Here is a 25683-nt window from a genome sequence, read left to right on the forward strand (position 1 = left end):
GATAGGAAAATCCTTGCTCAGTGTCAGTAGATCAGACTTCATGTTGGTTGTGTCACTGACAGACTGTATGACAAAAGCAGGTACACTAACCTCTGTGGAAGTGATTTATTTCTTTTTTTTAAACCAACAACTTAGAGTAAACATAAATTCACCCTTGTTTAGCAACAACTCTGTCTTGCCTTGGAGCCTATCTCTGAGTTTGGGAACCCCCAGAATAGAAAATACTTGTTAATCCTTCTTGGTCTCACATTCTAAATCCCATTAATTTAATAGATAATAACAGCAAATGAGGAAAAGAATACAGCTAACTGGAAATTTGAAACCAAGAAGTTGAGGAGACTAACCACTCAAGCTGATAATTATGCATGAGTTCTTTTCATTTGGTTGGTGGCCAGAAGCCAGAGAGAGTGGAACTGATGATCCAGAATGCGTGGCACTGGCTATCATCTGTCTAGAAGGAAAATAATCCAGGTAATCATTTAATTGGATCCTAGCTAAAAGACAATCTGGAGCTCCCCAAGTTCAGAGTAGTCCAGAGTGAACATCTTCCTTTTCAACTCTATTGATTAAATAATCCCCAGGATGCTGCAGAGATGACTGATACCCATGAAGTCCCAATTTCATTGCCACAAGACTGTTTTAACTGTTTCTTGCCAGTACCTGTCTCTGTCTTCTATTTTTAAATGAGAAATACTTGGGAAAATATTTTTCCAATAGTATAATGAAAAAGGAAGGCAAAGTACATTCTAGGTAGAAACATCATAACAGGGGTTAATATTCAAATGCTTTCCTGTGGGAGGCTGTGCAGGGCAGTGGTTATAACACAGACTGCCCCCCTCAAACAGGCTTGAGTCACCTTCTCTTCCCTCTATCTTATGTTCTCTGTCACTGATAAAGTCTTTTTGTAATAGGTTGGTTATTTAACTTCCTATGACTCAGTTTCTATACTTTTATATTAGAGGTGACAATCATACTGTTGTGGCCAAAATTTTATAAAAGTTACTTGTGTGACTCATTTATACTAGTGTCTGGTATATCAAAAGTATCATACAGTGAAGACAGTAATGTGCGATTACTATTTCCTTTATGGCAGTTTCACATAAAAGAGACTGTTTTGATTTAACCATAGTGGTCTTGACTCTTACACTGAAGATTTTGACTGAATTATTAGTGTAATAAATTATCGATCAATTGATCAATATAACATTGAGCAGGATTTTAGATATAGTGTGATCAACGAATGTACTGGTTCTTCAATTTCATTTCTTTGTTTCAATCTCTTGAGACTTAGTTTTTAGGATTCTCTTTCTGAAATGTATACATTCATATTTAATAGTTGCCATTTTTATTTCTTTTGTAGTATTAAATATTAAATACTCCCTTTAATTTCCCTTCGGAGTAATAAAATGCTACCAGTAACTATTTCTTGAGATCTGTAGCACTACAGAAGTCAAAACAGAAGTAATAATGAAGCCAGAAGAACACTTACAAAGAGTTCTTCAGAGTATCATATACTGGATAATTTAACTTCTTCCTTTCTTATTTTTACTCCTTTTATTTCTTTCTCTTATCTAATTGCTCTGGCGAATGTGTCCAGAATTATATTGAATAAGAGTGGTGGCAGTGGATGTCTTTGTCTTGCTTCTGATTTTTGAGTGAAAGCTTCCAGATTTTGTCCCTTTAGTATGAAGTTAGTTGCTAGTGTGTCATAGGTAGCTTTTATCAGATTGAAATAAAGACAATCTCTTCCAATTTTTCTGCAGTTTTTAGTCATGAATGGGTGTTGGACTTTGTCAAATGCTTTATCTGCATCTATTATGATAGCTCTACGATGACAGAATATGTAAAACTCTTAAAGACATTGGCAAAAACTTTATGAATAAAACTCCAATTTCATAGTATCTATCATAAAATCAACAGGGATTTTGTTTTTGTACTGGGGATCAAACTCACACCCTTCCACTTGCCAGGCAGGTGCTTTTGCTGCTGAGATACATCCCTGGTCTGGGATCTCATCTTATTAAAAAGCTTTTACACAGCAAGAGAAACTACCAACACAGAGAAGGGACAGTGGAGTGGGAAAAACTTTTGCTCAGACAAAGGACTACTATTTAGAACTATCTAGAATATGTTTTTTAAAAAAGGTAAAAGCAACCCCCACATATTTAAACACTCAGTCCAAATATGGGCTTGAAATGACTAGACATTTCTCAGATGAAGTAGAAACAACAAATAAATTTATGAAAAAATGTTTAACATCACTGGTCATTTGAGAAATGTAAATTGAAACAACCCTGATATACCATCTCACTCTAGAAAGAGTGGCTATTATTATCAAGAAATCAACCAAGAACAAATGCTGGTGGGGTTGTGGTGGAAAAGGAGCCTTTATCCACTGTTGGTGGGAGTGTAGACTGCAACCACTGTGGAAATCAGTGTGGAGATTCCTCAAATAACTAGGATCAGAGGCCCAATTAGACTCAGCTATTCCCCTTCTGGGTATCTTTGCAAAAGAAAAACATCATTCCACAGCAATATGCACACACCCATGTTTATAAGGAACAGTTTATAATAACTAAATCTTGGATGCAATCCAAATCCCCATCAACTGATAGATGTATAAAGAAGATGTAGTATTTTTTCATACAACAGAACACTACTCAGCCATAAAGAATAGTCTTGAGACATTTCTGCACCTTGAGACCATACTTTTAAGTGAAACAAATCACACACACACATGTGTAAATACCTCATTGTTTCTCTGGTGTGAAAAATTAAAAGTGTAAATGAGGACCAAAATGTATATTAGGTATTGTGAAGTAGGAAGAAATGTTCAAGTGAGAAAGGGAACTAGGGAGGGGAGAGGGGGAAAGGAAGGAAGGAAAAAGAAAAATACAACAAAAAAGCAGGAAAGATGGAAACAAAGGTTTTGTAAAGGAGGAGGGGAAGAGAGATTGAAGGGAGGATAGGGGAATGGGAAAAAATAACCCGGTTATATCATGCATAGGTGCAAACTCCCTATAATGACTGTGATCATTGTGTGTACCTAAAATGTAACAATAAACTCACTTAATTTACAGGTATTATATATTGATACATAAGATATATTAAGTAAAACAAACATCTAGGCGGGCCAGGCTTTATATGTTAGTCTTTAATTCTTTTCAAATTAATTGCTTTATGTGGTATAAGGTAAAGGTCCTATTTCATTGTTTTACATGATGATATTCAGTTTTTCAATGCCATTTATTAAGGAGATTACCTATCTCCTAATTTGTATTCTTAGTGGTTTTTATCAAACACTAGTCAATTTTATATGTGTGTGAATTTACTTCTGAGCTCTGTATATTTGTAAATTATTCCATGCATCCTGCCATTTTGATTATCATGATAATGCCTCCAAACTTTTTTCTCAAAACTCCTTTAGCTATTAACAGTCTTTTACAATTTCATGTGAATTTTAGAATTGTTTCTCTATTTCTGTGAAAAGAAATGTCACTGAAATCTTTATAGGAGTTGCAGTGAATCTGTAGATCAATTTGGATATCACATGGATATTTTAACAAATTCTTCAAATACATGAACACAGGGTATCTTTCCACTTTTTTTTTTTTTGGATTCATTCATAAATATCTTAGTTTTTCAAGCATACAGATTCTTTCCTTCTTACGTTTTACAAAAATCCAAGTAATAATAAAGCCCCCAAAACAAAGACTTGTCCTACTTTCTTACAATACCTGGATGATTCCATTTTCACTACCCTCATTTTAAATCTATTTTGAATGTTTGTATTAGTATAATTTGACATTTTAATTACATGAAATGCTTCAAGCTCAATGAACACTCATTAAATCTGTGGGTAATTAATTACACAACATCTTATGGTAACAGTAAACAAGGAATGGATGATACAGCATAGAAAGAGATCTGTAAGTTGCAAGTCTTCATTGTATGCATCCTAGTAGAAGAAGCCACAATGTTAGGGGTTAGAAGTGTTTCCTTTAATGTGCTCATCAGCCCATGGGGATCATCATTAACCCTGTCCACCTATTCATCCTCTTCTTCTGAAGAGGGTATTAGAGTCCAAGGCCTTCCTTTCACTTGGAACAACTACTTTATGCTTTTGTACTTGTGTGCCTGCTACCTCAGCTAAGCAATGTGTATTGTAAGAACTGCACACCAATGTTCTCTTTGGGATACTTACTCCATTAACCAAGGTCACTTTTAGTATTTTCTTGTTAATTGTTTGTTTCATAAATGTTATTTTAAAATTCTTTAAAGAAACCTTGGAAGAGATACTATCATAACTTTTCCTAATTGTTTTTGAAAGAAAGTACTTTATTTCTTTTCTCAGTTTTGGTGAGTGCGCATTGAGGTAGGTATTTGGGAGACAACACCACCCAGGCACTGTGTACTCGTCAGCATCTGTATTATTCTGTGTAATGTGATAAATGTCTCTCTCCTTGCAGGACAGTTCTTTTTACTTTGACTTCTGTGGTCGTACTTGTCATTACAACTGACTGGATCAGCTGGGACAAGCTGAATCGGGGATTTTTGCCCAGTGATGAGGTTTCCAGAGCATTTCTTGCTTCTTTCATCTTAGTCTTTGACCTCCTTATTGTGATGCAGGTAAGTGTCTTCTCTTTGAAACTGCTCTATGCTTTGTTCTCAGTATAACAAACACTATAAATGGCGAGCACCATAAATCTAGACAAGGACATATTTACAGTTGCTTTTAATATGCCTCCTCTGATATATTTTCAGCAGTTTTACTGGGAGGAAAATCTAAGTGGGCTTTTATGAGAGGAACACCAAAAATTCATTTTATGAACATGGCAAGGAGGGTCTATAGAAGTACTATAGCCTAGTGATATTTCCCTCCAAGGCTTACAGGGAAATAAAACAAAAGACAAAATCAAAATCAAAACCCAAACCATGCCATTTAGTAAAGCTGCAGAGATGATGATGATATAAAGCCAGCAAAACTGGGAAAACCACTTGTCAGTACAACTCGGGGTTTTATAGCCATGAAAATGAAGTGTTGTAAAAATGCTTTTTCTGGTTATGGAAATTATCACTTTCTCTCAGTATTCACCAGAGATCATTCCATTTTCATGTAAACAATATTTCTGTCCTGCTTAGCAAAAGATTTTTTCTTGTAATAACATTACACGAACCAGTGTTACTCATGTAATCTTCTCATGTGAATGTTTGGGTTTTAAGAATATTCATTTGAATGGGCAGAAAGAGACATTAGCTATTTCTTGGCACATTATCTTGCAAATTAAATGTCCATCCATTTGCTAGACATTTTCTTACTGCTTTCATGAGGCAATTTTGGTTTCTCCCCTCCTGTGGCATTGTAAGTCAGCAGAACAAAGGCTACCATTGCTGAAGGGAAAGGAGATTCCATTGTATTCTGAATTTATGTGAGATTTTGCAGGGTACCATACTGCTTTTCTTTTTTCTAGAGGAAAGAGGGGTCTTTATGAAAGCTTTTCTGTGTTGCTTCAAAAGAAAGCAATAGTTGTTTTGTTTGTTTTGCCGCTTGTAACATATGCTGGGCATTGGATTCAAGATCATTGTATAGTCTATTACTATTTTTAATAAATTATTTCTAAAATATAGTGTAAAAATTATTTGAAGAGATAAAATTGTATATTTTTGTTTCATAAAACCTTGACATAGTTCTTTGTCATTTCCTGTGATATACTCTAGCTGAGTAGAGCAAAACCTGGAGCTGGAATGAAATAGCACTGGCAGGTCCCAGGGCTGTCTCTTATTAGCTACAGAACCCACTCTAGATAGTTGCAAATTGAATTTGTAGCACTTATGCAGTTACATAGTATGCATGACTTCTACATAGAACTTTTTATCTTCTTTCCTCCCCTAAATCATATACTTTCCTAATGTTAAGTGTCCACTTTGGTTAAACAGCCCACTGGTATGTTTACAATACCTTGAAGACAAAGGTATTAGTGGCCTAAAAGACTTTTGTGCCCTTGAGTTTGTTTAAATTTTATGTGTAAGAGCATATATTCCTTCACTGCCCATCACCTTATTCATGTACATTTTAAATATTCTTCTAAATAAGTTCACTGAAACCAGAAACTTCAAGTGGAAAAATATAACATTACAACTTATAGATATTATGGATTCATCAAGAAGTACTAAATAAAGACAAATGAAAAAATGGAAATATAGCCAAGATTTATATAGGCAGAGTCAGCAAGACTAGAAAGGGAAAGACATTGTAGATGAAAAAGTGTCACAGAAATGTAAGGAGTCAGGAAAGTGCTGAAGTGTTCAGAGAGCAGCCAGAGACCAATTGACTGAAGATGAAGAGTTCATGCTGGGGAATATATCAGTTTGGACCATTTTGGCTGCAAGTAACAATAACCCTGCCAGGGAAGCTTAATCAAAGAGTGAATGTATTTCTGCATTATAGGAACACCCTGCACCTTTCAAGAGGAGGGATACATTTGCCCCCAGGGACACTTGAAAGCAGAGATTTAAGTGTCACAGAGGACCCAGACCTCGCCTTTATACTCCATCCTCATCTTTGCTTTTCACTTCCACTTTCTTTTTATCTCCTACTGCAAAGTAACTTTTTCAATTTTATAGTTCATATGGAAAAGAAAAGGCCACTGCCAGTATCTCAGAGGGTAGCCATCCTTTACTCTGAGGCCCAATTCCAAACTCCCTAGAAAGGGAAGGCTGGGTTCAGATCATCCTGTGCCCTTCCTGAACTGACTGGGCAGTGCAAAGGCCATGGCAGAGGGCCAATCCTGGAAAGAGGAGAACTTGGGTTTCAACACTAAAAGTAAAATGCCTAATATAAAGAAAAATCTAAAAGAAACACTGAAAGTTAATTCTCTCAACTTCCTTTTACTCTCTCCCACCACCAAGTCAATCAAACAGACCTACTGAATCATCTTTTTTTGTCACTCATTCCTCAATTCTTTCTTCTTTTTTTTTGTAATCATTGTAGTACTGGCTCTAATTAATGTGAGCTGATAAGTGTCCCTTGATACCACAAGCTCCATACAGCCTGTCTCCATATCTTTTAATCAGTCTCTTAGTTACTTTTCTCTTGTTGCTGAGACAAAATGCCTGACACCGAAGGTAGGAAAAAAGGTTTATTTAGCTCACAGTTTGTGGAAGTTTCAGTCCATACTCTGCTGACTTAAAGATAGGGTGGCACATGGCAGAGGGGCAACATTTCTTTTTTTTTTTTTTTTTTTTTTTTTGTCTTTTTCATTTTTACCGGTACCAGGGATCGAACTCACGACTGCCTGCTTGCAAGGCAAGCCCTTATGCCGCTGAGCTAAATCCCCAGCCCCAAGGGGCAACATTTCATGGCAGCAGCAGCAGAACAAAGCAACAAGACAGGAGAGATAACTCTTTCTGCCGTTTACATTGTATGCAGCCTACCAGCCCTAGGGTAGGTGTAGCACTCACATCCCACCCATAATCCCAGCAACAGACCATGAATCAATCACAAACTGGATTCAGCTGCCTCTGAACGGCCTCCCCACGTGACTGGATAAGGATTGGGGGGCATTCATATACACATTGTAGCAATCAGAAATGTCATGTTGTACACATCACTTCTCACCCCCAGATATTTTGGTGACTCCTCCTAGTTCAAGAGTAAAGTTCAAACTCCAGGGACACTGTCATAATGCCCTCCCCTATCTGGCCCTGGCTCTCTTTTCTCCCATGTCTCTTTGCTCCAGCTCTATCCCAGATGAAATTTGCTGTCTCAACTCTTGATGATCATATACTTCTAGGATGTCTCTAAAAGTCCTTTTCCTTTCCAGATTGACTTGAACTCTGAGATTATGGACACCGTGTGATCATTTCCACTGTGGAACTTTCCTAGCACTTCTTATTGTGTGGCACATCAGCACATCACTTGTTCTCTATTCTTCTTTGAGTTACTGAGGCCTTCACAGTGCAGTCCTGACATGGGTACAGCAGAGGGAGGCCCAGAGTCAGTGCTGCTTGATGAGAATGATGATGGGAAATGCAACACTGAGTCTCAGGTTAGCTGTATTCACCTCTGGGACCATTCCAGAAAAGGTTTGGGAGCTAGTACTTGTGGAAAGGGAGTTAATTTAAGGAAACAAAGCTCTATATTACATGTTCAACATATTGGAAACTGTATGATACAGTGTCCCAAAAAATCCACAGCTAACTAAATAGTGATCCAGTCATCCCAAGGTTACACATTTCAGAGGAAGGAAGAATGAAAAAGTAGAAAGTTAGTGGAAGTGGAGGGAGCAGTTTCATTAAATGAATTGTCCCTGTTGAAATTACTTAAATGATTTAAAAGCAGTTGATCCTAGGCTTTTCTAATTATAGGCAAATTCAACTTATATCATAGGAAGATACTATAAACTTTGATTTAAAAATGCAACTACTACCATTGTTTTCTGTTATATTTCTCTTCATTTCATTGTGTAAGTATTTGACTTTCAGTATGGTCAATTCCCTACCTTTGCTGCTAGGTTAAGGAAAAATGTATCTAAAATATAGGGATTAAAATGTATTTTGTAGAATAAGGACAAAAAAGGTATCATAGGCATTCATGAAAGGAAGATGCATATAGACAAGATATAAGGAAGAGATGATACTAGCAGGGTGGTAGGCTTTGAAAACTACAAACAATAAGCAAGAACATGTTTTCCAAAATGGTACTAGTAGCCTAATCATCAAAGAAAGAATGCAGATTTTTTTCTCATTAAGTTTAGAAAACATTTGTCAGTTCACTCCCATTGCGTATCAGGGGACAGAGGATATGGTGAAAAGAGTCCGAAGATTGGTAAGATACAATTTACAACAGTTTGTAGCGGCATTGAGGAATTTATAATTTAAGAAGTGAAATGTACATGGAAAAGTAGAGGAAGTCTGTTTTTATTTGGGAGAGTTCTTTAGGGAGAAAGAGAGTATCTGTAACCTGATCACATTCATAAGTAAAACCATTTTTGCTAGAAAGAAAAAGACAGGGAGAGAGTAAAAGATGGAAGAAAGAGGAAGAGAGAGGAAGAAGAGGAGGAAAGAGAGAGAGACATGAAGAACCAGATGAGTGGATGTAGGTTAGGATAAGCTCGGGAATCAGTTCACCTCTTCAGTGAATGGGGGAGTTGAGTCTGAGTATCAGGAGTAGGCTATGGTGATGACAGTGGACTGGAGGAGTTGTGTTCATTGAAATCAGCCTATTCTCACGGGTGCTTTATATAACTGGACTCCAGGGCACTTTATATAATTGGACTCTTGGAGATTCAGGTATCTTACCTTTGTCCTGGATGAGACAAAATACCTGACACCAAAAATCAAAGGAGGAAAAGTTATTTGGTTCACAGTTTGCAGAGGTTTCAGTTAATAGTTGGATGGCACCAGGGCAGGGTGGCGTGGCAGAAGAAAAGCAGTTCGTAGTAAAGCAGGGCAGGCAGAAGGCAGACAGCAGTATGCCATCAAGCAACAACTGACCAGTGACCCAGAACCCATGACTCTTTTTCTATTTCTTATATCTTATCCAAACTGCCCACCCTTAGGGCAGATAGCACTCACACCCAGAGTTGGGCATCCTTAATCCTGACCAGAGTATGGCTAACTAATCAGTGGACTAATTTAGTAATCACATACCTTGAACCCAGCATCACATATCTTCAAAAGGCCATCTAGGACCACATAAGGCTTTGGGGAACATCAAGCCACAAACCATAACATGGGCTGAGAAATGATTAAAATATGTTAAAGTTTTTAGTTGGATCAATGTAATCTAGCACTGAGGAAGCAACCACTTAACAAGTGCCTAATAAATGTAGAAAGCCAGAAGTAACTTTGTATGACTATAGGCAGGTCTGGAGCAGTTTTGTACTTCTATAGCTTTGCATCTTGGAGCCCCAAGCCAATTATTGTTAGGTTCCTGTCATCTAAATTTTATTTACTTATTTATGACATGGGGGTCTCACTATCGTGCACAGCCTGGTTTGAAGTTGTGAGTTCAAGCAACCCTCTCACCTCAGCATCCTGCGTAACTGAAACTACAGGCATGTGGCACCATGTCTGGCCTGTTATCTGGATTTTGAAGCAAACTGATTAAGGTATTGGCTCTTTGGTCAGACTTTCGTGGTTCAAATCTTGGCTCTGCCATTTACTAGCTGTGTGACTTTGAAATTAGATAATTAACTTGGGTTAATAATCGTATTAATTTCATATAGGTGGCCATGCATTGAACTGTGCATGGCCAATAATGAAAAGTATAAAAATATAAACTATAATCGACAATGAAGGAGACTGCTATTAAGACTGTATATGAGTTCTAATACTATACAAGTTGGCAGATGTATATCGAAGCCACATTATTGAAGGGCTTAAAAAAGATCATTGAAGACTTTGAACTTTATCCTGAGGATAATAATGAGCCAAATAGAGTTCTAAGGATCAAGTGGTGGCAAACAATGATTATTTTAAGAATGATTCCTTTAAAGCTTGAAGATTGATTTAAAAAGAGATATACCAAGAGAAGAAAATCAAGTTTGCATGGTGAGTGTGGCATTTTATGTATGGAATATTAGAGGCCTCATTAGGGTGGTGACAATAGAAATAAACACAAGAAATGTGTTATTTAAAAATAGAAATAAATGTTATGCATATATTGGAATTAAAGGAGAGTAACTCAAGATGAATGTTTTAGTAGCATCAATAGCTCTGATCGTTTTCCCTGCCTTTGGTGGACTCTTAGAAGTGGGAGCCATGTGTTACTCACTCTTACTCAGGTGCACTCACCTGATACATATCGCAGGATCCATGTAATGTCATAGAAGTGTTTGTCAACTAAATATGCTACTGCAGTATTTAAAATAGTAGAGTGAAATAATGGAGGTGCTTTTCACAAATGCTAAGAGATGTGACAGAATATGTAGCTTGAGAAAAATACCATGAATTTGGATTTAGGCCTGTGGAGCTATGAGGATGACAGGATATGTGTCCATGGGTAAGAGGATACAAAGCTTCCATTAGTAAGGTGGGGGCTTTCTATTACACAGCATGGTGATCATGGTTAATAAGAATATATTCCCACAATTACAAGAAGAGTAGATTTTAAATGTTCTCACCGTAGAGAACTAATAAATAGGTGAAGAGGTGGAAATGTTAATAAACTTGGTTCAGTCATTTCACAGTTTTACCAAGATCATAGTATCACATCGTAAATATGTACAATTACTGTCAATTAAAATAAAATAAATTTTTGAAAAGATAAAAATAAATTGGAAAGTAGGTGGTAGACTCATTAGAAATGTATTTATATTGCTATATAGATATATCAAGTGTATATGTGCATAAATATGTGTGTGTATATACATGCCTGTTGTCGTGTGTGTGATATCATAGATTTGTGTGCATCAAGGTAATGAAAGAAGCCATCTGGAGGAGAAGTTATTAAAAGAAGGATAATTCAAATATAAGAATTAGTAAATCATTATATTATTGACACACCTTTTCAATCTGATCTTTCTTGTAATTTATGTATCTATTACCTTGCATTTCCTGTAACATGTAAGTTCCTCCAAGATAAGAAATGCTTCACCAATTGTTTTTATCCCTATACCAAGTTCAAATTAAGTACATGGCAGTTTTATGCTAATTATATTGCTGAACAAAAGAATAAATAAAGGAATGGGAAAAGCCCAAGAATACGTGATTTTTCAAGATGTAAAATGTTTACTAACACTAGGAGAAATGAACCATTCATAATATTAGATTAGGTCATTTCCACTGAAGTGTGATAGTAATTAAATATCTAAATAAAATCTGAATAACTTGCACAGTTAAGTGTTATACATGACTCTTCTTTGTGATCATAAAGCACTTCAGAGAAGTGCTATCCTCTCAAAAGCCGTTCTTCATTCACTGAAAAAGATAATATGAGATTGCATGCTACAAATATTTCACCATGTGACAGATTTTCAGCATGCTTTTCTTCTATAGTTCTGAGAAGTAGGTTGGCTAATTAAAATATAGACATATGAATCTTAGTAGATTTGATCTTAATACTGCATGACCTGAGTTTTAGTAGGACACTTCATTAGAAGTCTCAATTTGCAAAGTGGTTTCAGTTCTTTCAGGATATAGGCCAGAGAAATAAGCATAACTTCATTTTAATTAAATAGATACGGTGTTTTGACAAGTTGCAATATATTTTTCATGCTATTAGTTCAACTGGTTTTCTTTATATGTTACTTAGAAAAAAAGGTTTTTAAAATGTTTGTCAACCAAGTTTTAACATATTCTTAAGCTCTGGAAGTATTCCATGTAATTTCTGCGAAGTTGTAAGTTCTAGTATGGACCCCAAATAATGACATGCAGGGAGAGGCTATAAATAATTCCCAGATTAATGACAGTAACCTACTTTTTCGTGGTATATGGCTAAGGAGCTGAATCTCAACTTTACTCATTGCCACCATTTTGTCTTTCCCACATCACTGATGTCTCCAGGATAGAGTTCAAGGACAATCATAGAAGAGAATCTATTATATTTATTACAAGTCTCAGCTTCTGCTCTCCAAAAACTTGATAGAGTTTCCACAGTCAATTGTGACCAACCAAATAGGCAATCTGCACAGGGTACCCTGGGTGAATGGGGCATGGGAATTCTTGACAGGTATCCATGTTATATGATATATTTGGCAGAAGGAATCAAGAGAGTTGGAAGCGTTGGAGTTATCACGTAAAACATCTCAGGATATAAACATGAGTACCAGAGTGACAATCATATTCACTTGAATAAAAACAGGTAGTCTCCTTGGCATATATGACAGATCACTGTTTTAAAACAGTGCTTAAGTTCTGTGAGGGATTATTGTGAGCCTCAAAGATCATTTAAGTCTTTATATATAATGTGGAAAGAATGTAGCTTGAAGGAATTATGAGGTTTGGTTAAGTAAGTGGAAAATAGAGACATTCAAGTTTTATCCCAATTTACAATAAAATGTATCAACCCCTGAGGTGTTTTCTTAAAAGAGAACTAAAACATTATTTAAAAACTGGAAAGATATCATTTTCTTACCACTGCACATGGCCAGTAGTATTTGCAAAGCTGCAATGAGGCAGTAGGATATCATTCCACCAACTTTGTATTTTTCCTGTGGAAATGTGGGGTTTTTTCTGCCTGTTGTTGGCACTGCTCATCAATCTGCAAAAACATTTCAGTTACAGTCATCACTGCCATCTTTGAGGGGAGGACGGTTGGCCCTGGCAGTCTCTGGTGCAGCTGCTACTTGCCACTGCACATGATTTCTAAGATTGTACTGTCTTGAAGGTGTACACATTTAGTCCCTGCAGGCCCCCAGTTCCTCTGAGGAGGGTGTCAAGTTTAGAGTATGACTGTACTTCAGGTGGAAAGTACAGGTGAGGCCACAATGTAACCCCTGGACATTTCATTCACTTCAAATATCCCTTCCCAAACTGTGTAATTATTTTTAATGGACTGTGCCAGGTATATGAAATCCTTCTATTGGCACTTCTATTAGATTTTAAGATAGCATTATACAGCCAAGAAACAAGCATCAAAAGAGATTTTGTGAGCAGGAAGAAATCAGAGAAGCCGTAGAGAAATGTTCTGTAGTTCCAAGTATTCATTTTAAACTCATACCTAAAATTAAAAAAGTTATTTTTAGACAAAAAAGTTCAGTAAATCACAGAATCTTGTGTTTTAATGTAGCACAAACATTTAAAGTAATTTTTCATACCTAGATTTTGAGCCTCAAAGATTTTGAAGCTGAAGGTAATCTGTAATGGTAGGGCCCCATTTTAGGACCAGGGACTTCTAAACTCCACCTATTACTTTAATGTAATTTTCAAGACAGAGTTTACTGACTATAGAGTTAGGCAAGAAGAGAAGCCTTGGGAAGTGCAGTGCAAGAAGAGATTCAGAGTCTAATCGAACTAAGAGTGTGTCCAATATCAGGAGACCAGAATGAGAACACTTCACGGTGTAAGTGAGGAGAGAGCTGCTGAGGTCAGACTTGGGCAGTGGAAACTGCACCACTGGAATAAAGGTGAGACAAGATGGAGGGACAGAGAGACATGGAAACCAAAATGAAAGGCTGGTGTTCATATGGAGTACTTACTGTGCATTGAGCATTGTCCTAGATACTCAGATGTACTTTATTTAATCTACCAAACCCAACTGCACTGATGATACCATTATGTGTAATTTTATAAAAGAGAATATTCCAAACACACAGATAGGTTCAGGACCCAATAGAATGAGGACTTAGTAGCCAGATTGCTGCAACTCCAAAACCAGTGCACCTTTTCATGCCTTGTTGTACTGTTGTGCACATCAAATGAAATAATATCCGTAGTAAACCACTTTCTCATCAGTAAGATGACAAACAGTTTTTTGTGACCCACATTAGGATATTTGTGATGGTTAAATCAGAAAAGCACTTAAAGTATGATGTTTCAGTGTATCAAAATTATATAAGTTGTATAGAATAAAATTATATAATCTGTATAAGCAGCTGCCACTTGTCCCTGTATCATAGTACATGATTTCTAAGACCATACTGTCTTGAAGATGTTAAAAACTGAACTATGAGTTTCTCATTGTCAGTTTTTATTTTCCATTAGTATGTATTTCCAGTGCATAATGATTACATTTCTTGTGGAGAGTTGCCACATGACCATCACACAGCTTAGTTCTTTTTTTAACCTACCCTTTATCTTTTAATCCCTTTCCCATATGAGAAAGGTCTGTTTTCCTACTTCTTACTATCTATCCTTTATATTGCTCTCTGTTTACATTTTGTGTTTCTTTGAGTTACAATTGATTGTTCATAATTACTTCTATTTTAGTCAAGAAAAGCTATAACGTGATGGTGTGTAAAGAAGTTGGAATTCTTTGAAATAACGCGTCATAACCATAACCTGCCAAGTTTGAAGTGTGCACTGAGGGGTTATTCTCACTGCTATGTGGTCATAAAATCACCAGAACCTTTACAAAGATATGGATTCTCTGCTTAGCAAATCTCTAGAAGTTTCTTGTTTAACCAGCTTAGAAAGCTGTTCATTTAAATCATTACAGATGATTCTTGTGACCACAGTCATCTGCTTTAAAATTACCTGGTTGAACTTTAAAAGGTAGTTTCGTGGATTTCCCATTTATTTCTGCTGATACTAGAATCATTTGAGGATTTGCTGAAAATGTGAAGTTTTAATTAGATCAGCAGCGATTTCACTATTCTCAGGTAAGACTGTTAATAAGTGAGTTACTGCTGTTGGTTTGACTCAAATAACTGTACATAGTAGAACCCCAAGAAAAAAGCTGCCAGATGGTGCTCAGAATTCATTACATTTCATGGAGATGGGGGGATTTTTTCTAAATTTCACATTTCTGTCCTAAAAGTACATCATGCCTATAGTGGATATTGTGCATAGATAAAGAACCAAAACTAAATATGTGCTTGTGGTTCTCTAATTTTTTAAAATGAAAATGCATTTTAGATATGTCCCTTTGCTGCAATGATATTTATGTCTGAGCTGCTTCCCATTTATTTAATTTTTCTTTGATTCCAATAGCTGAGCACATTTATTTGGCAAGTTGAATAAAATCTAAAGTAGACAAATAACATAAACTAAAGATATATATTTCAGTTTTATAACAAAAATACACATGCTTAGGGGAAAAATCAAAAGTAGTTTTTTTAAGAAGCTCTTTTATCCTTTTCTAGGCCCTTTCAAAAGAGTGGATCCCAAGGATAAATTTTGTTTTAATAAATAGGGTTGTGCGTATGGATGCCAAATAGAAGAGCACAGCAGCCTACTTGGTATTCCTATTCATGGATTGGACAGGAGAGCTAGAAGATTGGAAGTTGTGGGGAAAGAAATATAAAAGACAGGAAGATGACAAGTGACATAGCTAATCAATCTTGGGAGAGAGAAAAGTTTTAGAAATATTTTTCTTGGTCATATGCAATATTGCATCCTACATCCAGCTTCACAATAAAATTTTGGAAAAATAGATATAGAGATAGATAGGTGATGGATAGATAAATTGATAGATGGATAGACAGATATTCTCTAATTCTTTTGTTATTATTTTTCCTGCATCCCTATCCCCTATCCTCTCCTATAGATTTAAGATAGACCTGGGAAGAATAAGGGGAAAGACAAGGTCATGGAAGTATATAAATTCTGATTACAAATATGAGAATTAGTGGTTCCTACACTGAGTATAGAAATAATGTTGGGTGAAATAATTTCTTGGAGCTATCTATGATTCAATATTTGAAACTTTTCTCTTTGGTTTCTGTGAAACCAAATGAGAGTCACTGCCAAACTGTGTCTTTTTCTTTCCAATCCAGTTTGTCAAATCCCCTTTCTCTACTCCTTAGGTATCTGTATCCTTCAAAATTCTATCCTGGGCTCCCTTATCTTCTTATCTCAGCATTTTTCCAAGACTGTTCAATCCATTGTTGTGATTTTAAATTCTGCCTTTATGCTGATCTTTCCCCAATGTGTTTGAGTCGAGGTACTTCTGCTAGATTCCAGACCTGGATATGACCGCCAACCAGCAATATCCACAGAGGTGTTCCTTGAACATCTATCATATCTAAAACTACTCTCTGATCAGTTCCTCCTATTAATACACAGTCAGTCCCTCAAGCCAGAAAACCTTGGAAATGTGAAAGATTTCTCACTTATCTAGTCACATCACGTCTGCTCATCCTTCTTGCTATCTCTTGAATTTATTTCTCCTGTAGACTCTTACAGGAATGCTTTAGTTCAGGATACCATCAATTTCATCTATAATGATACATTGTTTTTTTCTTTGCTTTTTTGTCTTGCTCCATTTCTCTGAGGTAATTTTTAATATAAAAATTTGATGCTCAGAATTCTATGTGTGCCACACAAAGCCTCTTATCTAGTTCATGTCCAGCTTCTGGCCTTCTCTTCCTTGCTGTCATCACCACTTTTTCCCCTTCACAGGACTCCTTGCATTCCTCTGTTAATTCTGGAGTACATGTTGATTGCCCAACTCACTATACCTTTTTTATGGTTCAGGATATGTACATGTGATAAAAGGGCCTTTCATGAATGTGCCCGCATGGCTCATCGAACAGATAGATGGCTCTCAGGCAGCCTTAACCCTCACCCTAAATGGTAAGCTGTCTGTGAAGTACTGCCTGCCTCTCTCAGATAAAATTCAGTGCTTCTTTTCTTATAAGTTCATGGAAGTTTTTAGATATTTGATTATAATTATTACATTATTGTGCTGAATTTTTATTAGTATGTATATAATTGTCTTACTAAAAAGTTGTGAGAGTTATATTGAGTAAATAAGGTCAAATACAAAGAATATTCAACAGATGTTGATTAAACCTAAGCCAGTACATAAATGATCACTGAAACTTAATTTCAAATGGAAGATGCTAGGAAACTTTCAACTGAGGATAACTGAGTACCTTTAGGGTTTAGTATTAATGCACTTGTACAGGCTACTTTTTATAAATTTTCAAAGAGAAAAATCATATTTGTATTGACTAGAAACTGGAAAGTTTGCTTTTATAGAGCTTCAGCTTCTGTTGAAATTAGACAAATTGCTGCATTGAATTTTCTGTAGGCTTTAGATGTATTTATGATTTCATTACATCTTCTTTGTATTTTAAAAAACAAAATCAACATAATAGAATCCTTGCACACATTCCTGAGCCCAGAGTTTCTTCAGATAAACTTTTTTGAAACTGATATCTTTCATAAATATCATCAGCAGAGCTGTTACACTACTGAAAAAGAGGTTTAAAAAGTGGAAGGTTTGGGATTTTTATCACTCCTCTCTAGGTTATGGATCAGGCGAAGAAGTTATAAATGCGAATTTTTCTTAATACTTAGGAAAAGAAAAAGGTGAGCTTATGACTATCCTTGGACTCACACTGTTCTGGCTACTAAGATTAACCTAGTAACTGCCATCCAGAAAGGCTTCCTTGAGAATGGATTGGTGGAAGATTGAAGCCAAAGACTTATACATTAGGAATAAAAATCTTTATTGTCATGGGTGAAAAACTACACCAAATGAATTAAAGCATTCAAAGATCATAACAGAATTTGTGAAGCTTTGGTAATTTTCAAAGGTAACAGTGATCTGTTTTCAAATGTAAGCTACTTGATGTTAATAATGACATTAGCTTGTGTGTGTATCTAGATATAAAATCACTTGATGTTTCTAGTTCAGTGTCCAATGTATCTTCATATACATGCTACTGCATTTTCTATAACAGAATAAAAAGTTGTTTATTTGATGAGGGAAAGTATTTGGACTGTAGCAACAAAAACAGGAAAACATAAAGCAGGAATTCTCACAAAAGACTTTAATTGGAAAAGTCTGTAACCATAGTGACTTGTGTGGATGTAGCAGGCAGGAAATGGCACAGAGAGGATGTTGTTACTTCTTTCATTTGTGTCTATGAAACACATTCTGTTTTACCTCTAGGGTTCTTTGAGTAATACAGTGTGTATTTTCTGAGATTGGCTCAATCAGGTAAATATTTAAATGAATAATAAGACATCCTTCAGAAATTTCTGATTCCTTGAACTCTCGAGTGTTAGACACCTGCACTATTTCTACTACAAGTCACAGGGAGCTTCTAGAACGCTTTCTAACTCCACATCAATAAGTCACTGTTAGAAAAGTGATTTCTTTTCAGTAAGAATAAGTCGAACTTAAGTATTTTGTTTTAGAAGGTCATTTTATAAGGTCAATTCCATCACCACATGGCCTGGAACTTGCTTGAGGCCATGGTAAAGAGTGGCTCATCACTGAATTTGAGTAAAGAAAACCACTGCAAATATTTTCAACATTTCTTTGTGATATATATTATTAAACTATGCTATAAATACTTATGAATCTAATTAATATATAACTACATACAATTCTAGAAACCAAGGAAGACAATTCTGCCAAACTGCCAGAAATGCTGTAAGTAAATATTCCCACCACAAGTGATAGGAAATTCCTGGTATGCTAGGCAGAATAATGCCCTGCCAAAAGATGTTGACATCCAAATCCTAGGAACCTGCAAATATGTTAAGTTGCACTGCACAGGGAAATTAAGATTATGTGAAATTAGGGTTGGTGTTTAATCAGCTAAAGTTAGCATATTGAGATATTTGGATTATGCAGGGAAAAATTAAGGTAATCACCAGTAGTATGCTTTTTAAAAAGCATACTACAGAGTAAAATACTGATTTCGTTAATTGATAAATATATGTGTAATGTGATTTTACAGTCATTATTTTTATTTTAATGTAATATAAGTAGATATTCATAAAGAAATCACTCAGACACTCTTCTATGAAAAATAAAACAAATTTTCATAAAAAATCTTTAGAAAATATTAATGGTTAATGGTTAATAAAATGGTTAATGTATAACGTGATCTTAAATGAATGGCCAAAATGTGCTCAGTGTGCAAGTCGTAGACAAAAAGATTCTCACCCAGAAGAAGTAAGCAAGTAGAAGAACAAAACATTCTTTTCAGTGAACAAAAAAACTAATAGTGTAACCGAAAAAGTAGCATTCATTGTAAAATGGTTTGAAACAATGGAATACTTGGAACTTCTCCCTGCTTCCTACTTATGTATTTTCTATTTTATTCTCTCTCTCTGCCCTCTCTTACTCTTTCCCTGGCTCTCTACTCCCCTTTCTCCCCCAACCCGTGCAAGATTTTAAACTGATGTGTCAGACTGTTTCACTTAACATTATGGTCTCAAGTTATACTCGTTTGGTTAGGAATGCCTCAAGCTTACCTTTCTTTATGGTAGAGTACCACTTCATTGTATGTAAATGCATTTTGTTATACATTCATCTGTTGATGGACATATAACCTAGACTTGCTGATCATTTGTATTGTCTGGGTCACTATTTAGTTATATCTTGTTTGAAATCTCCCAGTACCTATTGAATTTTTTTTTTTTTTTGCTTCCATTGATATCTTTTCCGACATTTCTACTGTGTGACTTATGATTTCCTTCCCCTCAGTACCCTCGCTGGACTGCCATTATGGGAGCTGGCAGTTTGGGAGGCATTTTGTTACTTTGTGTAGTCATGTTTTTATTTTTGTTTGTTTGTTGTGTTGGAGTTTGCAGCTTCTTTGGCCCAGTGCCAGTGTTTTAGGAATGCGCCTCACTATTATGTATGACTTTTAGACAACCCAAATGTTGGTATACAGAGAAATTCCATTGACAGCACCAACCATGTCACCTTGTCTATAGTAGAAAACTCAGCGACAATGGTATCGATATGAGCTGGACTCTCACAAACCACTTGTGAGCACCCTTAACCAAAGCAAAGAGGTCTATGTTTTAGTACAGACATTTAAGGCAACCTTGACAGTGATTGAGAGGCAGATCACTAGTGATTTTTGAATGTGGGCAAACATAAAACAACAACAAAAAAAAGCACAAGCCAATCAATGGACTAAATCCCATCTCCTTCAGATCGTTCCTCTACAGGTTACACCCCAAACCTGCCCTCCGGACACAGAATACAGGCCCTGTGATCGTCCTTCCTCAGCATAAGCTTTTCACAAGATCTCAAGTCCCTGCCCAGCTGTCACCCACTCCAAGCCTGTCTCTCTGCCCCACAATCTCAGCAGTAAGGAAAACTCTCAGAAAGTGCTGTTTACCTAGAAACTCCCACGTTACCAGAAAGTGCTGTCATCCTTATTCAGGTCAGTCCTTTGGTTGTCCCTTTGCCACTCTGTGTTGCAGGGCTTGCAAGGCTTCCCATTGGTGGCAGGGCTGGAGCAGGGTCTCTGTCCTCTCCTGCAGGGCCCATGAGGCACCTCTGATATAAGCAGCAGGGTGGAGGTGGGGCTTTCTCCACTTTCACAGAACATAAGGTACTGATATTGGGAAGAGACAGGCTCTTTAAAAGAGAAAAAGGAGGTAGAAGATAGCAGAGAAACAGAATCATGAGAAAGAATTACCAACACTGTTGGCTTTGAAGATAGAGAGGGGGGCTATTAGCCAAATAATACTGGCCAGTAACCAGTAGCCAAGAAAAATCAGAGAAGGCAAAAAATTGTTTTTTCCCTAGAGCCTCTGAAGGAACACAGTCTTAGTAACAGCCCTATTGATTTGAGTACAGTGATAGGCATTTTTAACTTCTTAAAGTTTAGTACATGTTTACAGCACATAATGTTTATATTCCTTGTGTGGGTTTGATGCATGCAATTAACCCATTTTAACTCCATTTATTCGTACCATTCCTCCCTTTTCTTCCCCTCCCTCTATCTCTTGATCTCTTTCTCACTGAGAAAGATCTCTCTCCCTACTTCCTATTATTGTCTTTTCTTTTGTTCTTTTGACCTCTAGGGTTATAAGATAATAAACTTTTGTTGTTTTAAAACTCTATTTTTTATAATTTGTTATAGCAGCAATAGGAAATATGCCCGCTTTTCTCCACATCTTTGTTGATACTGTTCTTTTCAATCTTTTGCTAGCCCAAAGTAAAAAATCTTATTGGGCTTTGATCATTCCTTGTTAGGTAAACTGCTTTTATTTCCTTCTCCTCAGTGCTGGATGTATATTGATTTTGTTTTGTGAACTTTCAGCTCATGAGTTGATCTCATTTCTTTACAGAGGCTCATTTTTTCTTCACCATTTGTCTGATCACTCATTTTTCCCTGGCATCTGTTAGCACATTAAGAAAAGTGCTTGCTAAGTTTCTATAAAGAATTTTGTTGAATTTTATAAAGCAGTTTTAAACATCATAATAAATGACCGTATGTGCTTTCCTTCATATATTTTGAACTTTAAACTATTAATGCAATAAAATGAGAATAAATTTCTTTCACTGACACAAAATCATGTATAAAAGGGCAACATAGAACACTATAAACTCTATTGAATCTTAGCCCAAATGTGATCCTGACATATGTATTTAGAAATCCATATTCTGGATTATTTTAGGATTGTAGCACCTGTAATTGTTTTGAATTTAGATCTTCTTAAATTTATCAACATTTTTTGTTTGTGATTTCTACCTTTTATGTTAAACTGTAGACAGTTTGTTAATAAAGAGGCATTGAAAAATGGAGAGCATGTCTAAAGCCTGGCAACCAGAGTGCTAGGAGACCCACTAACAGTTATTAGAGGAATGATGTTATTAGTGGAATGATGGTAGAGATGGGGATGTTAATCTTGAAGCATAGATCTAGGGGAGGAAATTGCTACTATCTTCATGTACTTGACACACTGTCAAGGGGAAGAGAGTGTAGGTGCTCTATATTGCTTCAGAAGGCTGTACATAAAAGAGTGTGTGATAAATCAGGGCAGTGATTGCACCATCCACTGTGAGTTTTCCTTTATAAAAGAGCTCTATTAGGATTCCTTTTGTAGCATATGAGGACGACCAGTGTCCCATGAAGTCCTTCACATGCCAACCCTAACTGACACCCTCAACTCTCTCCATTCACACACTGCTCACCCAACATGTGACAGTAATGAACTGTTTGTTGTTTCTTAAAAACTCAACAGATTTTTCACCTCTTTCCACCTTCTCAGTTATAAGAGGAACTCTCTTGTCTGCTATAGTCCCTTATCCCCTGCCTGAGTCACATGTGCTCCTGTACTCAGGATCACTTCCTGTGTGATCCTCTCCATAGAATGTCACCAAAGTGAGCTACCCAGAAAGTAAGTCACTGAAAACCCAGTGAGGCCTTTACTTATATTTACATGTATTTAATATTTATTGCCTATAGTCTAATCCAGATATAAAGACAAATGGGTTATATATCCCTTCTTGTAACATCCTCAACATCCAGAAAGTTAATGAAAATTTAATGAGAAGATTAGTGAATATTTAAAAATTGGAGAGGGGGGATCACAACCATATCATTCATGTTTTAAAAATTACTGTTTTTAGGGGCTGGAGATTTAGCTCAGCAGCATAAGCGCCTGCCTTGCAAACAGGCAGTCGTGAGTTCGATCCCTGGTACCGATAAAAATGAAAAAGACAAATAAATAAATAAATATTACTGCTTTTAAAAATTATCACAATGTCAGTGAATTTATAGTACATTCATACATAAAACTGTCCTGAGTAATACTGTTTCTAAGAGCATGAATAAAAATAACAAAATTTGTTTGAGTTTGAATTCTGCTAGAAGACTAGCAGGATTATATTCAGAATTCAAATGCATAATTTCTACCAAGATGATTAAGTGGAAGATGTTTATGCTTCCATTGAAAATTTGATTGGTGTTAAACAGTATGTTAACTGAAAGAAGCATTCATTTCTGCTTGCCAAGGAACGCTTGTAATTTTCAATAAAGTGTCTACATGTTTTTGCATAACAAAAGGAAATGTGCATAGTTAATCACTGAATGTCTTGGGATAATGAACATGTTCTGTATTTTAACATCTGTTATGTTTATATTTTATTGTGGCCATTAATGGATAATTTTTCCTTCCATTCTATAGAAAAACTTTTTTTCCTTACTGTTATACCTCAATTTACAGGAGTGGTCGTTTTTTCTAGTCGCAAGTTACTCAAGTATATCCCATCTTGGGAGTCAATCCTTTCAGATAACGGTGCACAACGGAAGTTCTCAGTCAGTAAGAACTCCAGAATGGCCAAGGTCAGAAACACCCAGTGTTTTAATTCTATATCTCCACACATGTGGAGCTGGGTAGTGGGAGCTGGGACCGCCTGTTAAGGAAAATGAATCCTGCCACATGACACACGGCAAGTTAAACAACCAGACCCAGGCCTGAACTTCTGTGACAGTTAGCAAAGGTGTCCTTTTTTCTGTAAAGCAGTGAACTAGTTAACCAACTTCTAAATAGTGGACATCATATAAATGTGATTTGACTATTATCTTTAGTTGATCAAAAACCTTAGCTGTTTGTCAAAGTGATTAATATCTATATTAAAAGACCATCTTGGAAGTTATTAATTGCATTAGTTCTGGCCGATTTCCTTTGTAATTTCCAAAACAGTGCATAACCCACTAAACTAAATTCCTTGATGGCATGAGCTTAGTATTGCCACTATTTCGTCAGTGTGTTGCAGTAAGAGTTTCATAAAATGTGTGCTGACTCAAATTGAGTTGGATTAACTTCATTTGCCATGAAAGATAAAAGCTATCAAGTATTTCAGCACTGTTAACACTCTAAGTTCTGGTTGGGGTTTGATGTTTTACAGAAACAGAGCATTTTATTCTGACATTAAGTAAATAGTTCCACCAGGAAACTATTAGCTCTTCCACTTCACTCAGCCACTTTTGGAAAATTAGTGTTACACATCAGGCACAGTAGTAAATTGTAGCTAAACAGAGCAAATGTTATGAGGTTATAACATAACTGAAATATACCTTTTATCAAGAGTTTGACCTATTTTTCTAATATTCATCTTGTGTTTTCTTCTACCATATCAACTTATTTCTAGGGAATTTGAGTCTTTCCACAGAGAAGTCACGGACCACTAACAACACATGAATGTCCAAACTTTTGGCTTGACCTGGGCCATCAGTGTAGATAAGTAACAAAACTTCTTTTTTGTGTATTTTTATTTCCACACTACAATGAAATGACACGAGCCCATGGCTAATAATTATCTAATAATACTTACATACCTACCTAACAACATAAATGCCCATTTTTACAGAGTCATATTCATCTGTGTGGGCTGAATTATTATTGATAATCATTGTTTTATTTGCCAAGCTGCAGAGCTTGACCTGCAGTGTTTGATCCACATAGATTTGAATTAGAAGGATTGCATGTGGTGGGTGCAGCAGGCAGAGTTAGCACAGCATTATGCCCTCGTCTGTAGGCTTTCTGTTGTCACCTACTCAGTCCATGCTCCAACATCATACAATCAAGTCATCAAAAATAACCCCCAAAATTACGTAACAATGTTATGATCTTGCAGGGCACCATTAATAGCTCTGTATGCCTGCCTGTGGTCCTGGGCATGAGTTAGACTCAACTTGTGTAAAGAAAGCGTCAAAAATGTTAAAACATAGCTTACATAAGTAAAAGTTTTCTGTTACATCAGTGACATCTTGTCTTGTTGACTACTTGAAATCAGGGTGAGATGCTTAAGGAAGTTAGGGACCTGATATGATGCCCCAAATAAGAAAATATAATTTGACAGTCAAGACACAAATCAGATTTCTCCCTCACTTCCACAGAGACGCTGAGAGGCTGTAATAGGAATAAGCAGTACCCTACCAGAATCAGAAACCCTTCAATTTTATTGCAGATTCCTATCAAAAAAATCTGCTCGGTTTTTAATGTGAAAAATACTTTGAACACCACTCACCAACAGCAGCCCAAATATAAGTTAAACTGCAAATACAGCATAGAGGCTTAGTAGCAATAGGTATAAAGAGTGCTACTGCTCAGTACAAACCAAATACCTTACTGTAGTATGGTGCCAGTAAAACAAGCAAAAACACCCTAATGAGAACTAGGTCTATAATAAAATAAATGCTCAACTTAAAACATTGTAGATTCATCAGTAGTCTGAACCAGTCAACTCCAATAGCGCAGAATTATATTCAGAAGGACACACATAAAATGGGAACATTTTAGAAGTTTTCTAGGATAGTAGCAGTGATACAAAATTTGGGAAAGAGAGATCTAAGGAAAGCAAGATTT

General features: G+C 36.2%; 1 protein-coding gene across 3 annotated transcripts in view; it reads left to right on the forward strand.

The window, feature by feature from the left end:
• The window catches only part of Tmem117 (transmembrane protein 117), a 487955-nt gene that overhangs the window by 394798 nt on the left and 67474 nt on the right, over positions 1-25683 (forward strand). For all 3 annotated transcript variants that reach the window (XM_003475852.5, XM_063254596.1, XM_013159502.3), the window contains one exon: positions 4470-4629. In XM_003475852.5, the coding sequence (XP_003475900.1) occupies positions 4470-4629 (160 nt within the window). The remainder of the gene's footprint in view (positions 1-4469; positions 4630-25683) is intronic.

Source organism: Cavia porcellus, unplaced genomic scaffold, assembly GCF_034190915.1.
Source record: "Cavia porcellus strain 051 isolate PalLab524CR breed Dunkin Hartley unplaced genomic scaffold, mCavPor4.1 scaffold_8, whole genome shotgun sequence".
Lineage (NCBI taxonomy): Eukaryota > Metazoa > Chordata > Mammalia > Rodentia > Caviidae > Cavia > Cavia porcellus.